General features: G+C 37.6%; 2 protein-coding genes across 2 annotated transcripts; both read left to right on the forward strand.

Annotated features, from left to right (window-relative positions):
* Positions 1 to 4,932: 4,932 nt before the first annotated feature.
* On the forward strand, positions 4,933 to 9,496 carry LOC9272473 (transmembrane 9 superfamily member 2). The gene is made up of 8 exons (XM_015795244.3): positions 4,933 to 5,267; positions 5,370 to 5,547; positions 6,184 to 6,224; positions 6,629 to 7,208; positions 7,293 to 7,430; positions 7,518 to 7,674; positions 7,768 to 8,252; positions 9,000 to 9,496. The coding sequence occupies exons 2-8, from the start codon at positions 5,390 to 5,392 to the stop codon at positions 9,217 to 9,219; spliced, it is 1,779 nt and encodes a 592-aa protein (XP_015650730.1). The 5' UTR covers positions 4,933 to 5,267; positions 5,370 to 5,389; the 3' UTR covers positions 9,220 to 9,496.
* A 530-nt stretch (positions 9,497 to 10,026) lies between these two features.
* On the forward strand, positions 10,027 to 12,190 carry LOC107276303 (uncharacterized). Its single transcript, XM_015793537.3, has 5 exons — positions 10,027 to 10,280; positions 10,594 to 10,665; positions 10,767 to 10,933; positions 11,028 to 11,139; positions 11,783 to 12,190. Exons 1-5 carry the CDS (start codon positions 10,242 to 10,244, stop codon positions 11,999 to 12,001), a joined length of 609 nt encoding a protein of 202 aa, XP_015649023.1. The 5' UTR covers positions 10,027 to 10,241; the 3' UTR covers positions 12,002 to 12,190.
* Positions 12,191 to 20,919: the final 8,729 nt, after the last annotated feature.

Consider the following 20,919-nt stretch of genomic DNA (forward strand, 5'->3'; position numbering starts at 1 on the left):
CGAGCTATCAAGGGGAACAACGGTGGGGCCGTGCTGACGTGTTGCTGTGTAGGAAGAAATGGGTGGCTATAGCATGAGCGAGAGACAAAAGCACGGTCGAGGCAAGCACGATTAGGATCTCTGCACGTTGCTGCCCGTACAACAAAATTGATATTCATAAATACATGCAACATGCGCCCTATCTCCATTATCCGTCTAATCTCTCTGCTTATCTGTGGGTTGGATTGGATTATATCATTGTAGCATAGTTGGCTCACCCCCAAAGCTATTTTTTTTAAAAAAAAAAGAAAATTGAAATGCTATTTTCAAGAACAATTTTCTAAGTAATTTTGCAAAAGAAAAGAGGGAATAAGTAGTCGTAGATTGTTTTGCTTTGTCCTTGTAACAACCATAAAGAAAGTGTTAAAAATTAAAATTAGCTAGAAATCAAAATTTAAAATAAATTTGAATGTCAAGAAGAAAAAAGAGTAAATTAAAACAACACATATTTTGACACGTGGCATTTAGATACATATATTTTGGTAGTTTAGTTTCACAAAACCACACTATCGATGAATGGATTCACCCGTGAGATGATGTGGTTGTTCCGTCTAAGATGAGGATGTTGCATCCTATTAATTTCGTGCGATGGTTGGTAATATGATGTCATGTCCTCGTCCTATGTGAAACAACCACATCATCTCACGGGTGAATCTATTCATTGATAGTGTGGTTTTGTGAAACAACACTACCGTGTATTTAAATACCAAGTTTCAAAATATGTGTGGTTTTCTATAACTTGGATCACAAAACATAAACGTGTAGTTTTGTGAAATTTACTCAAGAAAAAAAAAAGCAAAGAACCACTTAACAACTAACGGTTTTCGTGATCACCTTTGTGTGTCTTTTTTTTACCGTACGTTATTAACACGCGTAATAGTAGTAATTCATCTGTCTTATAATATAATAAGACATTTTAACTTTTTCTTGTACTGTTTGACCACTCATCTTATTTAAAAAATTTATGTTTAAAATATTTTGGATAATAAAGTAAGTCACAAATAAAATGAATAAAATTCTAAAAAATTTTAAATAAGACGAAGAGTTCTGACAGTACAGCACCATCATAGGGGGTCAGCACTGCTGGACCCAAAGGCCACTATGGACCGCCAACAGCATGGTAAGTATATTGTGCTTCCCTCTAGGGGCGAAGCAGGATTTAGGCATGTTCTAGTTCTCAACTTTTTCTTCAAACTTTTAACTTTTTCATCATATCAAAACTATCGAATTCTTTTTATTTTTTATTTTTTATTTTTTTAATATTTACAGAAATATTATACCGGCGAAAATATTTACAGAAATAGACACTGCTGCCGCCATCCCCTAGAGTGGCAGGGTGACATGAGGGACAGCCGAGATGAAAAAAAAATTAGCAAAATGCATTTTTAACGGGGCGAAAATTGCATTTAGCCTCTTGCCATTCTTGTAGAGGGCAGCAAGGGACCTCAATGCAAAATGTGCACACCTTGCCGCCCTCCACTTGGGCGGCAAGGACTATTTCTGTAAATATTTTGAATGGTATAATATTTCTGTAAATATTAAAAAATAAAAATTTAAAAATGAAAATAATTCCAAAACAAAACTATCCTACACACATAAACTTCCAACTTTTTTCTTCAAACTTCTATTTTTAGTCAAACTTTTAATTTTAGCGTGGAACTAAACACAGCCTTAATGATTAGGGGTACCGTAACTCAGTCGACAGTGGTGCTGCCATGTGGTCGATGCTATGCACTGACGATTATCTATAAGTCCCTATCGTTTGGCTTTTTTCCTAATAAGTCAAAACAGTTTATTAGGAAATAAAAATAAATTTATAGATAAAATTTTTATACTCCCTCCTTCTAAAAATCTGAGACCTATTTCTTTTTCATCAATATTGTTGTCGAAACGATAACCACGTCACGTTAAAGGACGTGGTTCTCTCAACGGTGGTTGGAAAAAAGACAATTGTATTGCTTAGTAAAAAAAAATTTAGATATCCCCGATACATGGTCCTAGGGCGCTATTTTATAGTCCTATTACAGACTCCTCCTTTAGAGTTTCGGTTTTATAGGGGAATTTACATGGTTAACTTTATGATAGAGACATTATTAAGGGCATATTGTGTCTTTTACATATATGGCCCCCTTAATGGGCTAAGTAGCTCGGTCCAATCATTGGCGAAACCCTCGGAAGGCACGACGGGCCGCTGGACCTTCTTCCAGTGAGGTCCGGTTCTTGGCGAAACCCGTGCCCTTCGCAGCAAGGCTTTCGCCCCGCAATCTTCGTCCGTATGGCCCTCCAACAAGGCCCATCTTTAGCGAAGCCCATGTGCTTCATGCCACGGCTTTCACCCTATGGCTTTTGCCCATGTTGTCTCACGGTACGTAGTTGCGCTTTCTCGACCTTCGCCGCGCACCTTCGGCTTGGGTCCTCGCCTAGACCCTTGGTTTCGGTTAGTGCTGTGGATGTGGAATACGGATGTCAGAGGGAGAGGGTACCCGCTAAACGATTAATCGGAGTACGGATGAATAATCGGAATTTGACGGAAATTTAACGTTTTGGATAAATATATGTACATAACTCATAATAGCTTTTTATTTTTGTAAGATAAATGTATATAACTACATATATACCTACTATTCTTAAATTAGAATAAGGATAATATGACATTAATTTGACATATAGTAAAGTATAGGTCTGAACACTCATAGTTGTGCATCAAATAGTGATAGGTTTGGTTCGTAATGCATAAAGGAAATAGTATAGTTATCGTGGGCTTGCTGGGCAGGGTATTGTCACGTGATTAGGCCCGTTTATTCGGTCGATTAGTCGGATACGCCCGATTAGTCGCTAATGGCGGTGATTATACGTCCTGAAACGACTAATGTGCACCGTTTTGTTAAAACGTGACGGAGAGGCCAGCGCCACTGTTTTGACGTCCGAATATATGGCCGTACCAACCGTTATCCACAACACTGGTTTCAGGAGGCTCGGTTGAAGGTCCTCATGGTATACCTCCAACAAATACCAAGAAGCAATTAACTCACTCACCATGTGTCAAAACCAATGAACATGCAACCAATAAGTATTAAAATAACTTCTTGGTTTCTAATCAACAATTTAATTTAGCACATAGTAACTACAAATAGGACTTAGATTTTTAGAAAAACCAAAGAATGAAATAGGTCTCAAATTTTTGGAAGGAGAGAGTATATGTGTTCTTGGTGACTTAAAAATCAATGCTGAAAAAAACTACAATAAAAATATCTCAAATTTAAAATTGAAAATTGAAAATTTGGCTTTTTTTTGGATGATTAGTCCATCAGATGGTAGCCTAAGAGAGAACGAGACGGAATGACTGTACATACGACTTCACATGTCCGACCTGCATATGACTGCACCTGCACATAAGCCCAGTTTTTGACTCGTTTTGACTCGGCCCACATAAATGCTTATGAATTCCGTGATTAGTTGGTTCGACTGTTGTATGAGTCCTACTGTTCGGTCGGATGAATAGCACTACTCTTTCTTATGTTAAGTCTACTCATGTTTCCCGCATTAAAGACATTGTGAGTAATTAGAGGATGTATATATACTTAATTATTACTGTCTTTCCACGTTACAAATTATTCAAGAGAATGTCAGTTGAGATCTGTCATGGCTTGCTTAGAGAGAGAAGAACGTGCCATACACTTCCAGACAAAAGAGCACGTAATATGCGCACAAGTTTACTCTACGAACTTATTGTATTAAGAAATTCATCGATCTCCGGTAGTATTTTAAGACGTTCTTTTCAGGCTTGCTACTCCTGTCAAATTCAGGTTTTGGCATCATTTGCACCATCCAGTAGCAGTTTTTCTTGGGGGGAGGGGCATCTTTTGTATTTTTTTTAGATTTCTTTTTTATTTGATACTCCCTCTGGCCCTATATTAATTGACGTTTTGGACAATATTGACGTTAAACTTTGACCATCAATAATTTTAAAAATATTTAGTTTAAAGAAACTAGAAAAACATATATAGATTTGTCTTTCAAAACACTATAATAAAAGTAAACATGTATTTATTTATTGTATATATTATAATAGAAAAATAAGGTCAAATGTATATCTTGTAGAACGTGTCATTATCCAAAGCGTCAATTAAAATGAAACCGGAGGGAGTAACACTTAGTTACTTCCTCCATTCTATATAAAAAAACACATTACAAGATACAAGTTTACTTTTTATAGGATGGAGAAAATAATTCTTAAAAGGACCCGTAGAAAATGTTTGTTATAAAAAAGTGATTATTAGAAGAGAAAAAAAATCCCCCTTTCCAAACGTGATAGGAGTAGAATCAATTTAATATACTCCTTCCACCCATAAATATTTAACGTTGTTGACTTTTTTAAAACATATTTAACCGTTCGTCTTATTAAAAAAATAATTATTAATTCTTAAAAATTTAAGTAATTATTAATTCTTTTCCTATTATGTGATTCATTGTTAAATATACTTTGATGTATACATATAATTTTATATATTTTACAAAAGTTTTGAATAAGACGAACGGTCAAACATGTTTAAAAACATCAACAGCGTCGAATATTTAGGAACAGAGAAAGTACTCCCTCCATCCCAAAAAAAGACATACCCTGGATTTCCGTGTCCAACGTTTGACCGTCCGTTTTATATGATATTTTTTTATAATTAGTATTTCCATTATTGTTAGATGATAAAACATGATTAATACTTTATACGTGGCTTGTATTTTTAATTTTTTCATATTTTTTTAAATAAGACGGATGATTAACCATTGGACACGGAAACCCAGGGTTTGTCTTTTACGGATTATCTTTTCCCCATTTAGACGTTCGAAAAGAAAAACTAAACATATATAACTCTTTTTTAATCTTGTTCACGAACTAACTGCTTGACCACCCTGACCAAACATTTTCCTCCACAAAGTCTCCACGAACTCGCCCCAAGATCACCGCCCATTTCCCCCACCCTCGCCGCCGGCGAAGACGCGCCGCAGCAGACGAGGCGGCCGTTTTCATCTCATCATCTGTTCGGAAAATCTTCTCTTCTCGCCATTCCGGCGCCGCCACCGCCAGAAAAGAAAGGTTGGGTCTTGGTAAAAAAAAAAAAAAACTCATCCTTGCGCTCGCGCTCGTCGGCGATCGATCCCCACTCACCTGCGACGGCGAGCAGCGGCGCCCGCGAGGGGAGCAGCCCGTCGTCCCGCTGCTTCCGCCTCCGGTGAGCACACCCACGACGCGCATCCTTATCTTCTCTTCTAGATCTGGAACCTTAATACTAAATTAGCAGTTCTTTTGCCCAATTTTTTTTTCTGGGGGTTAGGTCTGCTCCTGCCAGTGGAGATGGTGAGGGTGAGGATGGGAGCAGCGGTTCTTGGGGTGGCAGTGGTGGTGTTGGCGTGTGTTTTGGGAGCAAGAGCAGATGGCTCCGATCATAGATACAAGGATGGAGATTATGTCCCGCTCTACGCCAACAAGGTCGGCCCTTTCCACAATCCAAGGTAATGATGACATGATTCTCGGCTTCTCGGGCGCAATGTAACCGCATTCGGTAGTTTCTTTCTTTTCTTTTTTGTTTGTGGAAGTGTGGGCTTTTCATTGTTTTACCATGTTTGCCTGCCTAGAGATTTATGTGGGCTAGGCTGAGATTACTGTTTAAATTATGTTGCTCTGATGATAGGTTTGACAGCTACTGTTTGTATGAGTAGAAATCAGTTTTATGCATTGGTATCATTTACTCCCTCCGTCATGAAGACTGCCTTCCGTCTAGATTCATAGTACTAGGTTGTGTGAAAACCGGTACTATGTTGTTATATTTTGGGACAGAGGAAGTTGTTACTAATCAGCAGTTGTGCAAACCTTCTTTCACTCCTAGGACTTGGGTTTTGCTATACTAGTTAGTATACTCCACTAGCAGTTGTTATAGGGCCCTATATGATTTCATATCCATTGTACGGTAGTTCAATCGTGTAGAAAGGTGCTCTATATTGTGCTCACAGGTTATTGGCAATTCAATGTCTCAACAACGAAATTTACAAGAGATGACCTGTGATGTATTTTATGTTAGCTGCCTGCTATGATTTCTCTGCCTATCTATTTAGCTCATTATTAATCGAGTTGCCTACTGTGTACTGCAGTGAGACGTATCGGTACTATGACCTACCCTTTTGTGCACCAGGTTTGTAATCTTATAAACACCATTTTTCTAGATTGCTAGTTGCTACCGTCCTCTATGGAAAATTCTTGGGCATGTTCTCTGTAGGAACATATACCAAGTAATCCCAATCATTATACCAAAGTAACCGTATCGAAAGTTTCAGTACTTGAGCTGCATGTATAATGTTTTGCTTCCAACTTCCTGTGTGCATCTGTAAATCAATGTCAAGCATGTAGTAGATGGGTATTAAAAGAAAAGAACACACAAAGGTTCTTGAGGAATCACATGCGCTCAACAAACATCCGCAAGTCTCTGGAAAATATACACCCAATAATGTTCAATGGAGGGACTATTTGCTTCATATAGCTATCCCTTCTATTATTTTTTTGATAGTTTTTCTGTTTTTAACTGTTCGCTTGTAATAGATCATCCAAAGGACAAAAGGGAAGCCCTTGGGGAGGTTCTAAATGGTGATCGATTGGTTGATGCACCATATGAGTTGAATTTCAAGGAAGACAGGAACTCCAAGGTTCTTTGCCAGAAATCATTGTCGAAGGTGGAAGTTGCAAAGCTTCGAGATGCAGTTGCAAAGGATTACTACTTCCAGATGTACTACGATGACTTGCCATTATGGGGATTCCTTGGTAAATTGGACAAGGATAAGGAGCAGGGCAATGCAAAGTACCTGCTCTTCAAGCACATCCACTTTGACATAATGTACAACGGTGATCGTGTCATAGAAATCAATGTTCAGACAGACCCAAATGTGGCTGTTGACATCACAGAGGACAAAGAAGTGCAAGTAGAGTTCTCCTATTCAGTGACATGGAAAAAGACAGATATTCCTTTTGAGAAAAGAATGGAGAAGTACTCCAAGTCTTCATCTATGCCACAACATCTGGAGATCCATTGGTTTTCCATAATCAATTCATGCGTAACAGTACTACTCCTGACTGGTTTCTTGGCTACAATCCTGATGCGTGTCCTCAAGAATGATTTCATCAAGTAAGACCTTAACCAATGTATTCTATTCTCATCAGTTGGATTATGTCTTAACTGAAGGATATTTAATTTTCCATTTCATTAAAGATATTCCCATGAAGATGAGTCCCTCGAAGACCAAGAAGAAACTGGATGGAAGTATATACATGGTGATGTCTTCCGTTTTCCTCAGCAAAAATCTCTTTTTGCAGCAATTGTTGGGTCTGGAACTCAGCTGCTTGCCCTGTAAGAACATCTTCAGTTTGATTTATGCTCAGATTCAAACTTTCTTCACCCAATCCTAACAAGTGACAAATGCTTCTCATTTGGTAGTGCAATTTTCATCTTCCTCCTTGCCATCGTTGGTGTATTCTATCCATACAACAGAGGAGCACTTTTCACTGCCCTTGTTGTCATCTATGCTCTTACATCTGGTATTGCGGGATACACAGCCACCTCCTTCTATCTGCAACTGGAGGGAACAAACTGGGTAAGGACTGCTTCAATGGTGCAGCTATCAAGGTACTAAAGTCTATTATATTTTTTTGCTGCTGTGTGTTAACACATTCTATCAATGTTTCAGGTCAGGAATCTGATATTGACTGGCTGCTTATTCTGTGGACCTCTCTTCTTGACATTCTGCTTCCTAAACACTGTTGCGATAGCGTACAGTGCTACAGCAGCTTTGCCTTTTGGTACTATCATTGTCATTATTCTCATCTGGGCCCTTGTAACCTCTCCTCTCCTTGTGTTGGGTGGTATTGCTGGGAAAAATAGTAACACAGAATTCCAAGCTCCCTGCCGCTCAACGAAATACCCTAGGGAAATTCCTCAGCTACCCTGGTACCGAAGCACCATTCCTCAGATGGCAATGGCAGGGTTCCTCCCTTTCAGTGCTATTTACATCGAGCTGTACTACATATTTGCCAGCATCTGGGGGCATAAGATATACACCATCTACAGCATCCTTTTCATTGTGTTCATTATCCTCATCATCGTCACCGCGTTTGTCACTGTGGCACTTACATACTTCCAACTTGCTGTCGAGGATCATGAGTGGTGGTGGAGGTCAGTGTTCAGAAGATCAATTCTTCTTGATTTGTTAAATCCTTGCATATTGATTTTTTTTCTCTTATTGTTCATATTTACTGCTCTACCATTTTTGCTCAACTAGACAAATAAAAACTAAAAATGGAAAGCTCGGGGAATTGTGCAAAAAAGAAATCACTTGATAGATTGCTAACTTCAGAGTTTATCTGAGAGTCGTATGTATAGAATGCTTTAGCTATGCATAAGAAAACAGAAACTTATAAACACGCGAGCATGCACCAAAAAATAGAACACTAGAAGTTTGTAAAGCACCAGAGCTTTCATGAAATCTTCAATGACATTTCCAAATGGTGCTCTCTTTTTGGTGTCTACTGTGCTGTATCAACTGGAATATGGGAATAGGTTGGCACTAAATTAAGATGCTGAATCAGGATCTATTAAGACTAGAGGGATCAAGGATATAGTGAAAATATGACATCTTAGAGATGTTTGAAGTAAAAAAAGCCATGTGTTCGGCAGCCATGTGTTAGGCAACCATGTTGGAAGCATCATATTCATAGTTTAATCTCTTTGCTCTACTCTTACATTTTCAACCTGTGTCCATGTTGCTCTTTGCACTTGATCTTTCTGGTGGAATAAAAACCATGATGGAAGCATCATATCCATAGTTTAATTTCTTTGCTCTTACATTTTCAACCTGTGTCCATGTTGCTCTTTGCACTTGATCTTTCTGGTGGAATAAAATCTGTGATTATGTGCGTGCAGATCGGTCCTTTGTGGAGGTTCCACTGGTATATTCATTTTCTTCTACTGCATCTACTACTACCATGCCCGATCAGACATGTCAGGCTTCATGCAGACATCCTTCTTCTTCGGCTACATGACCTGCGTCTGCTATGGCTTCTTCCTCATGCTGGGCACCGTTGGTTTCCGCGCATCGCTGCTGTTTGTGCGGCACATTTACCGCTCCATCAAGTGCGAGTAACCTAGACTGCAGTGACAGACATCAGACATGGCTGCCACTAGGGCAGCTTGTGAGAACCAAATGCACAACCTGTTCCACCAGATTGTACCTGAATTTTGTGCCTGTTGTTAATGTGAACCAATTCTCTCTTGTGTTTACTGTTTGCATCATCTTCTTGCACTTCTCCAGAGAAGGCTATTATAGTGTAGGACATCAATCAGAGCCACCGTACAATGATATATATATATATGTATCTCCTCTTGTTGAGTTCAATGTAACCTTCTAATTTGTTCCTGAATTCTGTTCTGTTCCTTCCCTTTTGCTGGTTGGTATGTCTGTACTGACTGTGAATCTGTGATTACCTGGTGGAATATGAAAGACTCAGAGAAATGTTTGCAGCAAGATCAATCAGGTTCGTCAGCCTTGCACCTGGTCTAGACATTCCAGGTAAATGTAAATGGGCTCAAAGTACACATAAAGTGGTGTTCAATTTTTTTTTATGAAGGTACGAATTTTATCTTGTTTTCGATTAGTACGTTTTTTAAATTGTTAAACGGTTTATTTCGTGCAAAAACAACTTTCTATACAGAAGTTGCTTTAAAATATCAAATAAATTAATTTTAAAATCTTTAATAATTAAAACTTAATTAATCATGTGTTAATATGCTTGTTTTTTTACGCGCACTAACTTCATCATTATCATTATCTTCATTAGAAAAGAAAACTATCATAGCATGCAAAGCAAATGGGCTCAAAGTGCACTTGGCATGGAAAGCAAATGGGCTCAAAGCCCATCTTTTTCTTTCCACTTTGGAGTTTGGAGAGACCGAGACGCTGGATGAACTGAACCCTGCGCCGCCGCCGCCGCCGCCGCCACCGTAGTCAGCAAGCGACGACGAGATGGTAAGATCCTGAGTCGTATTCATCCTCTGCGCGCTCGCTCGATTTGGTTGCGTTGTCCTCCGGGAACAAGAGGTGCGCGCACTGTCGTCGCCGCCTCCGACTCCGACGACGACGAACAACTCCGCCACGTCGGATTTGGCATGGCTGCCGCGCCGCCGGCGTTCACCGGGAACCTCAAGGTGAGTGGTGGTGGCGGCTTGATCAGATTGGTTGATTTGACGTGCTTTCTTTTCGTTGATTGCAAGTTGGGATTTTGATAGGTACTCACTGTCACCTCCGTGAAAGAACCACCTTTTGTTAGTTATATGTAGATATCTACCAGTTCTTGCAGAATTCTTGATTTTGTAGTAAACTATAGTTACCTAAATAACCATCCCATATCTACCTGTAGTTTTGGTCTCTTTAGCTTTGGACTTACATGGGTGCAGTTTCTGAACAATTTACCTACTACCAGTACTGGCACTGACAGTCGTCTCTGTCTGAACTTTGCAGAAAGCACTTGCAGGATTGAGAAGGATCAATTTAGATGGGTTGAGATGGCGTGTATTTGATGCAAAGGGTCAGGTTAGCAATCCTTCTGATTTTGCTTCAATTTACGGAAGATGTATTTATGTGGAATGCAGGAATGGTTATGCAGTAAGCTACTTTGCTGTTTATGTTGATAGGTGCTTGGACGGTTGGCATCCCAAATTGCTGTTGTGCTTCAAGGGAAGGACAAGCCAACTTATGCACCACATGTGGAAAACGGGGACATGTGTGTCGTACTTAACGCGAAAGATATCAGTGTCACGGGAAGGAAAATGACTGATAAGATTTACTACTGGCACACAGGGTCTGTATGTTTCTAGCAAATAGTACTTGAAATGTTGAATACCTCATTTGGTTTTACTAACAATTGCCTATCCTGTTCGTTTTTCCCTCGAAAGGTATATTGGCCATTTGAAGGAAAGAAGACTCAAGGACCAGATGGAAAAGGACCCAACCGAGGTGATTCGCAAAGCTGTGATGCGCATGCTTCCCCGCAATAGATTGCGTGATGTAAGTACCATTTGTTTTCACGAGTCAGGATTAGACATTAATTCATTGTCTAAGTTTGGTTGATGACTTGTTAGATTTAGCTCCTGAGTTTTCTATATACTCTTTGTCTGCCCAAAATGTAATGTAATATTGTAATGATTACTGTGTGCATCTTCATGCCAATGCTTCTACATATGTGTTAGCTATATGATATTATCTGTTCAATTATAGTATTATAGACTAGGCAGTTTCGTCATGCATTGATGCACAAGCAGCAATGCTACTTTCTTATTATTCATTAAGCCATGGGATTCTAGTATATTAGCAAACCCTTCTATCTCAAGACTTGGAGATTAATTTTCGAGCTTGCATTTTGTATAACATAGAACAAATTCAGTGTCCTATCATAAAATTTACTTTAACCATCAGTTCTTTTGTGTTGTTACAAGTGACTGATATCATATATGAATTTGTGCACTGATTTGTGACGACATTTCCTTGTTACAACTCTGTTTTGTTTGAGAGTCCAAACCATTTTCTCCTGGTATAAAGCAAATATTTGGTCAATAATCTATGCTTTCTATTATTTTCCCCTTAAAATTGTTGAAGGGGCTTTAATGATACTTCTACTGCCTGTTAATCATCTATTGTTACAACCCTCCAGGATAGGGATCGCAAACTGAGGATATTTTCTGGAAGTGAGCATCCCTTCCATGATCGCCCTCTTGAACCTTTTGCGATGCCACCGCGTCAGGTGCGCGAGATGCGCCCCCAGGCAAGACGGGCACTTATTAGGGCGCAGAAGAAAGAGCAGGACAGAGCAGCAGCATCAACCAAAGATGACAAAGATGGTAAGAGTGCCAATACTGATGTCACTTCATAGGCATCTTGGGATTATTTTTGGCATGTAGCCTGTTGAGCTGAATATGCACTACAAGTCTAGGACCATGTAACTTGGAAATGAGCAGCCCAATCTGGATATCTTTCTATGTTATATACAGCATATAATACTCAAATTACATTGTTGCTAATTCCTCCAAGGGAATAAATTCCTCATCTGCATTTTCTGTTCTGTCCATTTGGCTCTTGGATTGTGCAATAATCAGATTATATCGAAATGTTCAGTATACTGGTTGAGTGGGCTCAAAGTAAACTATGGGCTTCGGGCCTCATAGTAAGAACATATTTTCCATTCTGTCCCTCTTTTTTTTTCTGAACCAAAAAAAAAAGGAAGGCAGAGTGAGTGAGTGAGAAAGGGGCATGAGATCAGAATCATGAGATTCAGATATCCTTGGATAGCTTGGTCTCTTGGAATAACTAGAAAAGGCTGGATATGACCATGTATGTGCTATGTGCATATATGGTTGCCTGCAGAGGAGGAGGACAAAGGAAAGAAGATGCTTGAAGTTAAAGGGAAGGCAAGGAAAAAGGCCACACTTGGGGACAGAAAAGAAAGACTGATTTTCAACAAGCATGGAATAGCATAACATTTTTTGATAGGAACCTCCCCTCCTCATCAAGAACTGATGGAAATGCCCAACTGGTAGCTTTTAACTCAACCGAATATATGTGGCAAATGTGCAACCGACACTAGCCTCAATTATTCTTTTACACCTTCTAACTGTAAATAATTTAGATCATGGAGTAACCTTTAAAAAGAAGGATGTATCATTTTCTTTGCATATTTTAATACATGCGGTTTTATTTTCCTTAAAAAAACAAGCTCGGAGTTAAGAGAGGATAATCATAGGACTCACGAAGAATATAAATTGACAAGCTATCTAATTAATACGATGTGAACTGTTCGTGTTTCTCGGGACGCTGATATGATAAAACATACCGCTAGTCGCCGTGGTTTTGGGACTCAAGGTTGAGGGGATAACAATTTTGGGTGCATGTAGCTATCCCTTTCCTTGTATTCTTGCAAGTCGAAAGCTCTGTTTGGCTGGCTTTTCCGATGAGGATAGGTCGCTCTCCCAAAAACCAACTGTGCTCGGCTTGGTACCCCCAACACGTTGCATCTTTGAGTTCTTATACATTTCTACCCTTTTCATGCTTGTGATTCCCAAAGCAAGCAGTCCAGTACTCATATGGATTCAGTGTTCATTTCTCTCTTTCCTTTCCTTTTCTTAGCTGACGATAACAAGTGGGATAAAAGAATTTGCAAAATTTCAAATAAAGCTTATGGACGAAAACAAGAAACTCGGTTAGTGATAGTGTTGCCATGACATCACCGCAGTTGGTAAAGACAAATCCATAACCTAAAACTGGTAAACATAATCCGTAGTCAAAACACACAACGATTCTATAGTGTGAATTGCGTAGCAATTTCTCAGTGGCTTTTTGCCTATCAAGATAAGTCGTTATGTCCAGCCCACGATAAATTAACACGAGTATCACAGGAATATTATAGTGAAAAAGTTTAACATCTATTGAAAGTAAATAAACAAGATCCCCACCAACAAAGGGGTCCATAGAAAGATTTTTTTCCATGGTCAAAATTAATGACAACTCCTTAATAGTAGACTTTACATAGTTAATGGTGGTGAGGTAGGAGTCCATAACCATAAGGAAGAGAGAGATGCGTCCATCACCATTCACCCGTCCTTTTCAGCCACAACAACAAATTCCTGATAGTAAATTATTAACCTATCTTTGCTGCCCATGCTAGAGAGAGAATCACACAAAGAGAGAGAGAGAGAGAGAGAGAAAGAGAGAGATCCAGACAGCGATGGCGTCTCATCTACTACTCCTCATTTTCTCTTCACCAACATCTCATCTCACGATATTATCGCGATATCTCGGGGACCAGGACGCATGCAGCCGGTTGGTTGGGAGCTAGGAGTACTTTCTGGAGTACTAGTAGCTCGGATCCCTTGCGTCATTTATTTATGTGTTTTGAATCTGATTGCAATGTGATTACGGGGATGTTCAGATTGTAGCAAAAATAAATCTTACCAAGTTTTGATAATATCAAAAATTTAGTAAGATGGTAATATTGCTAAAATTTTAGCAGTATTTCTTATGTAATGACTAAATTTGGCAATAAATTAAACTTAGACATTTTTTTGACAACTTTATAAAAAAAATAGTATGGTTGAAAATAGCATCAAAGTGAACAGGGCTTGCAAGTGATTACAACGATGTAGAGAGAGAGAGTGATTCTTGTAGTAGCACTAGTATTTTGTTTAGAGCAAGTTTTACTCTTAATTAATTAAGAAAAGTTTTAGGGTTTCAGCTTTTCCCTCTCTCTCTCTCCTCTTGTCGATGTCGACGTCCTCCAACCCAATAATCTCTCTATCTCTATCTCTTCCCTAGAGAGAGAAAGCTTGAGAGGGTAGATATGGGGACCCTGCTATGGGTACCAACAGAGATAGATCTTGTGAGGTTTTATTTTACAGGGTTGCAGTACTTGTCTGGACTTAATTATTTGTCAGCAGGATATCAGTAATTTTCATAGAAGTATGAGGATATATATATATATATATATATATATATATAGTAAATTTGTTTGGTGCTCCATGGTGCCCGGGCACCATGATTGAAATTTACTATATACCCAATTCAAATGAGTATGAAACTTTTTCAAATATTTAGGTATTAACGTTAACTACTTTACTAACTAGTTCAAAGCAAGTTTGAACTGAATTCAAACTTGCTTTTGTTAGATTTTGATTCTAGGTATATAGCATCCAAACATATAATTAGTTAGGTATGTAATAATGGATTGTGAAATAAAGTTAAATTTGAGTTGTTTTGTTGCTAGGTATAGGTATGAATCGAATACTTATAACTAGGTATATACTCACAATTTGAAAATTTTAAAAAATTTGGGCGAATTTGTGTATTTCATACCATGGTGCCCGGGCACCATGGTGCCCCATATGAGGGTCCTATATATATATATATATATATATATATATATATATATATATATATATATATATATATATATATATATATATATATATATATATATATATATATATATATATATATATATATATATATATATATATACACTTTGTTCTATTTTACTAGAGTTGAAACGTTGCTCTATAAATTTTCTACTTAAAATCATGTGAAGCCAAGACAGTTAAGTACTACCTCCGTCTCAAAATATAACAACTTTTACTTATGAATCTGGACACACGGTTGTTCAGATTTATAGCTAAAAATACTTATATTTAAGGACGGAGGGAGTAGTTCACATGTAAGTTCTCGTCGCTTTACTACAACTGACAAGCCGCGAAGAAAATGAACGAGGCTACCAAAAATAATGTAGTTATTGGCTGCTTTGTTAGGGCATCCTTAATGTTTGTGGTGTAGTGTAACCTTAAGGTGGGCCCTATGAATAGTGAGCCATTGTTATAGCCATAACCACAATGCTATGGTTAGAATTTAGCCACAAGAGGGCCCACATAGAATGGAAAAATAATTGTTTCATCTCTTGTTCATGAAGTGAATGAGAGAGAAAAAATATTTTCTTTTTGCTTGTGGTAGAACTTAAGCATAAGGTGCACCCTAAGCTAATGCTACTTTCCACAATGTATATGGCTCACTTTACAAAGTACAATCATTGCCTTAAAGTCATCTTTTTCATACATTGTGGTTGTCCTTATGATTATTTTTGAAACCGGACTTTGTAATGAATAGTCACCTATGTACTTGGAATCCGATGCAAATTTTGCACATGTAGAGAGGACAAATTAAGCGAATCAGCATAATTGACTCTATTATCAATTAGAGGGCCAGCCATGTATGCTATATAAGAAAATGAGCTTATATACTGCCACCTTAAAACTCTTGAATAATCATAGAGTAAAAAATATTAGGATTTAATATGTAAAAGTGATATTATTAGATTTGTCACAAAATTACTTTCATATGGTTATATTTTTAAAATATATAATAAGAAAAAGTAATAATGAAACAATGAATTTGAGACTGTGTTGTCTTAAACGAAGAGTAAAAAAGAACATGTATAGTGTATGTACTTCTAGAATTTTTTTTCACCAGTTGAGGAGAAAACACTACTATCTCCGAGCTAATAATACTTGTCGTTTTTTACAAGGGTGAAGTCTAACTTTAGAATCTTTGATTGCGAATCATTTTTAAAATATTTATATTTTAAATATGGTGACTACATGTATAGATTAGTCTTAAAAAATACTTTAATAAAGTTATATATTTGTAACACTTTTATACATATTATAATAAAAAATAATGGTCAAAGTTATTTTTTTAGACCGTGTCTATGTCCAAAACGACAAGTATTATCAACCCGGAGGGAGTATTATGCCCCATATTAAATGAGTTGTGTTTGGAGGAGTGGAAGGGTAGTTGGAGTAAGTTTGGATGAAATTTATGTTTTTTTTAATGATGAAAATGCCAGACTTTGCTTGAACAAAAGCTACATTTATGCACCAATTTTCAATGTTAGAAATGCGTCTAGTACTAGTATTTGGGAACGAAGGGAGAGTACCCAAGTGTTCACCAGTTTTGGTCCTATGATAGATGGACAACGGATGAGTGAAAGTAGAAAGAGGGTTACCTTGTGGGGGCAAAGACAGGCACTGGAGTGAGTTGTCTACCGACGAGTCTAATCAAAAAGAGAGGAAGAGAGAGATATGAAAACTTGAAAGAACAGTACTTCTAGTTGTGTATGTGTGTGCCCACCCAATTTGGCATGACACTGGGAAAGAAATGCTAGGCTCACTAGGCTCTGTATACATCTCACCCTAAAATTTTTCACCCCTGTCACATCAAATATTTAAACACTTATATGAAGTATTAAATATATGCTAAAAATAACTAATTGCACAGATTGCTACTAATTTGCGAGACGAATCTCTTAAGCCTATTTGCTCCATGATTTGACAATATGTGCTACAGTAAACATTTGCTAATGACAGATTAATTAGGCTTAATAAATTCATCTCGCGGTTTACTGACGGATTCTGTAATTATTTTTTTTATTAGTGCCTGAACACCCCATACGACACCCTATATAATATCCAATGTGACACCAAAACTTTACACCTCTGAATCTAAACACCCCCTAACCTTTTGATATGAGAAGCAAGCACATGTTTCCATTTTGTATAAGCTTGGGTGTTGGTTTTTACTTAGCCATGATGGAATTTATTAATGGCAAAGAGAAAAGTAGTGGTAATATAATAAATACAGAGCAATTTGTTTATTTTAGTTTGGGTATGAGTTGTATGGTAGCCTTTTAGGGCCCATTTGAATCGCGGGAATGAAAACAAAGGAATATGAAAAACACAGGAATGATCGTTTGTTTGGACCGTATGAAAAACACATGAAGAATTGGATGAGAGAGATAGCCTCAAAGAAAATTTTTCAGGAGCTCTGACTCTTGCTAAGTTTTCGTCAAAATCTCTATAGGATTGTCCATCCCATAGGAATTTCAAAGGATTGGATATGATTCAATCCTTTGATTCGAAAGCATTCCTAGGAATATTTCCTATAGGATTGAAATCCTCCAAAATTTCTATGTTTTTTCTTCAAATCAAAGAAGCCTTTTAGTCAAAAGATGGCGAAATACTAGTAGGTTATTCAAACTAATGAACAATGGACGAGGCAACATGTCTGGTAACCCCTCACCTCACAAGTAGAAGTAGAGGAATGTATAGTATTGCCAAGAAGATGAAATTCATATATGAAAATGGAGTGAGAAAATTATATTGAAGTAATTTAAAAATTGCCATCCTCCAAATGAACTTAGAATTACAAACATAAAGTTATGACAACAAAGCAAGACTAAGTGGTTTATTTAATAAAATACTAGAGGGTTTATTTTAAGAATATTTTTTACTAAAACATTTTAAGATCATAAAGATAAAACATATGCAGGGGTCATGTTTTTATATATTCCAAAACAGACCTTGAGAGAGAGTTGAGTGGTAGTTTGATTGGAAAAGTGACAAATAACCCTTGGATCCAAACAGTTCGAGGGCTATTTTATTGGAAGGTTATTCCACGTGCATCATTTCCTATAAGGAAAAGAAGGAAACATTTAGAAAAGCCAAGGCCAGGTACAGGTACGTACTTCCAATTCTGCAAGATGCAGGCGCATGCATGTGCGCGGTAGTACTGCGTACCAGCCAAACCTCATATCCATCATTCTATTGGACTGTGAGTATAGATATACAGTTTACTACTAGTATTACACAGTACAGCTAGTACAAATTAATTGAGGAAAAGCCCAACAAGTGAAGAAATAAACTACTCCTGTCTGATCCTGACTGCGGCCGTGTTTAGATGCAATTTTTTTCTTCAAACTTCAACTTTTCCATCACATCAAAACTTTACTACACATGTAAACTTCCAACTTTTTCGTCACATCATTTTAATTTCAACCAAACTTTCAATTTTTATATGAACTAAACGCAGCCTGCATCACAAGTCACATTTTGTTTTTCTATTTACTCAGAAAAATATTGCCCCTTGATATAGTGTAAAGCATTTGTTTGTATACCACAAAATACTAATTTCTGCTAGTAAGAGGGGTTAATAAAGTATTTGCATATAAAGTTGGTTTGCAATATAAGGGCTCATTGAGAACATATAATTTTGAAAATGCCAGAACGAGAAAAACGTAAGAATAGAACATCGTCATACACTTTATATTCCTACATAGAACTTTACACTTTAAAACAAAGAAAGAAAAAACATGATGTAGAAACTCATGTTGTTTTCCTTTGGAGTTGAAGTCGTAGGAGCAAATATTTAGGACTTTCTCAATCGTATTAATTTTTCCAAAGGAACTAATAGAAAAAAAAATAAATTCCTAAGGATAGAAATCATTCAGGTTTCCTTTGAAATTAATATTGCAATGCATTAATATTATAATTATAGTTTAGCTATTGTCCTATTCACCAGTGTGGCACTGTGCCGTACTGGCAAAGTAAAAAAGTTAAAGGTAGAAAAAGAGATGCTGTCATACAAGACACAGCCAGAGCCAACAGCAGCAACATGTGCACCCTAGGTTTAGCTTCACTGTTTATGATAAGTCATAGCCTACCAACGAGTGGTTTTCACCATTCTTCAGGATTGCACATGGAGGGTACTCATTGATCCAAAGAAGTTCACATTTATTTCTCCCTTGAAATCAGTACTTCTGTACTTGTAGAATTCTTTTAGGACTTTTCGGATAAATTGATTTAATTAGGAACAAGAAAAAGCATTGTATTTTAAAGGAGGCTTAGAAACCACAAATATATCCCCTAACTATTGTATAATAGTAAGTGTTGTTATAAATAAATGATTCAGAAAATATCAAGATGAGTCAGCATACACGCGGTGATACATTGATAATGCATTGTTAGTTGTATTAGGGCATGAGTAATAGAAGTCACCCTGAGAAATGACCTCACAAGAAAAGGCTTTGTCACATGGGATGAGGCTGCACACATGAGTGAGATACGTATCTCACAATGCTTGTTTCCTTAAGGTCTAACAAAAATTCCAACAAAAATTTGCAGTGTTTAGTTCCCAAATATTCTGTTATATCAAATATTTAGACACATGCATAAAGCATTAAATGTAAAAAACCAATTGCACAGTTTACATGTAAATTGCGAGACGAATCTTTTGAGCCTAATTACGCCATGATCAGGGTTTACATTACCGCCGGTAACTTACCGCGGGGGTACAGTAATAGAAATAACACAGTAACCTCCTTAAATTCAAATAAATTTAAAAAATAATTTGAATTTTTGATAAATTGGGCATGGTTTCATATGGTTTTTCACGGTTACCGCGGTTACTGCGCGGTAACCCCGGCCCCGGTGGTTTGGGAAACCCTGGCCATGATTTGATAATGTGATGATATAGTAAATATTTGCTAATGATGGATTAATTAGGCTTAATAAATTCATCTTGCAGTTTACAGGCGGAATCTGTAATTTGTTTTGTTATTAATCTACGTTTAATACTTCAAATGTGTGTCCGTATACTTAAAAAATTGTTGGCACACGAACTAAACACGGCCTATATCAGCCCTTCTCTCTTTTACTTTCAGTCTATAAAATTTCTTCATATTGAAAATTTTGCAGTGAAGCACTCCAAAACAGAAGATAATTTACAAACGAATCAATAGCCCACCTATCTCTAACTTTCTCTTCTTCTTCCCATTTGATATCCCCACTTCTAGAACCATCTCTATTATTGTGAGATGAGAAGCTGGCCACCCAAAATCATGCAACCCGCCCTGACCTCTTCCTAATTATGCCAACACTACCATCTCTCCCCTCTATGGCGGTACGGATCAAATACGGCTTGGGCTGACGAGCTCCTCCACCATCAATATCCTCTATCGTTGTCCTCCTACTCCGGACGGAAGAGCTCATAGGATTTAGATAGTGAGCATTCAAAATCTGCACTATAACATGTATTTAATTTATTAAAAAAATATGGAAAGGGGGTGACATATATATAAGAGGCGGATAATCAGCACAAACCAATTGTAGCCATGGAGATCAAACCCAACAATCGTTGAATAGGTGTGATTCGCCAGCTAACCAACCGAACAACTAGAGTTTTATGCTCACATGGACAACTATAGTCTAAAAATATGGGTATTTAGTTAAAAACCCATGATCTCTTTTAGGCCTGTCCCTAGCTCTGGATCTGGCCAGATTGGGGCGGCTATGGCCGACAAGCTCAATGGCGAGCTATCCCTCTCCAACGATAATAACAACTATAATGACGAGTGGTTAATGTATGCAACGAGGGAGTGCAAGTCAAACATCTCCTCCCAAACCACCTTCTCTCACT

Source organism: Oryza sativa, chromosome 8 (genome assembly GCF_034140825.1).
Source record: "Oryza sativa Japonica Group chromosome 8, ASM3414082v1".
NCBI lineage: Eukaryota > Viridiplantae > Streptophyta > Magnoliopsida > Poales > Poaceae > Oryza > Oryza sativa.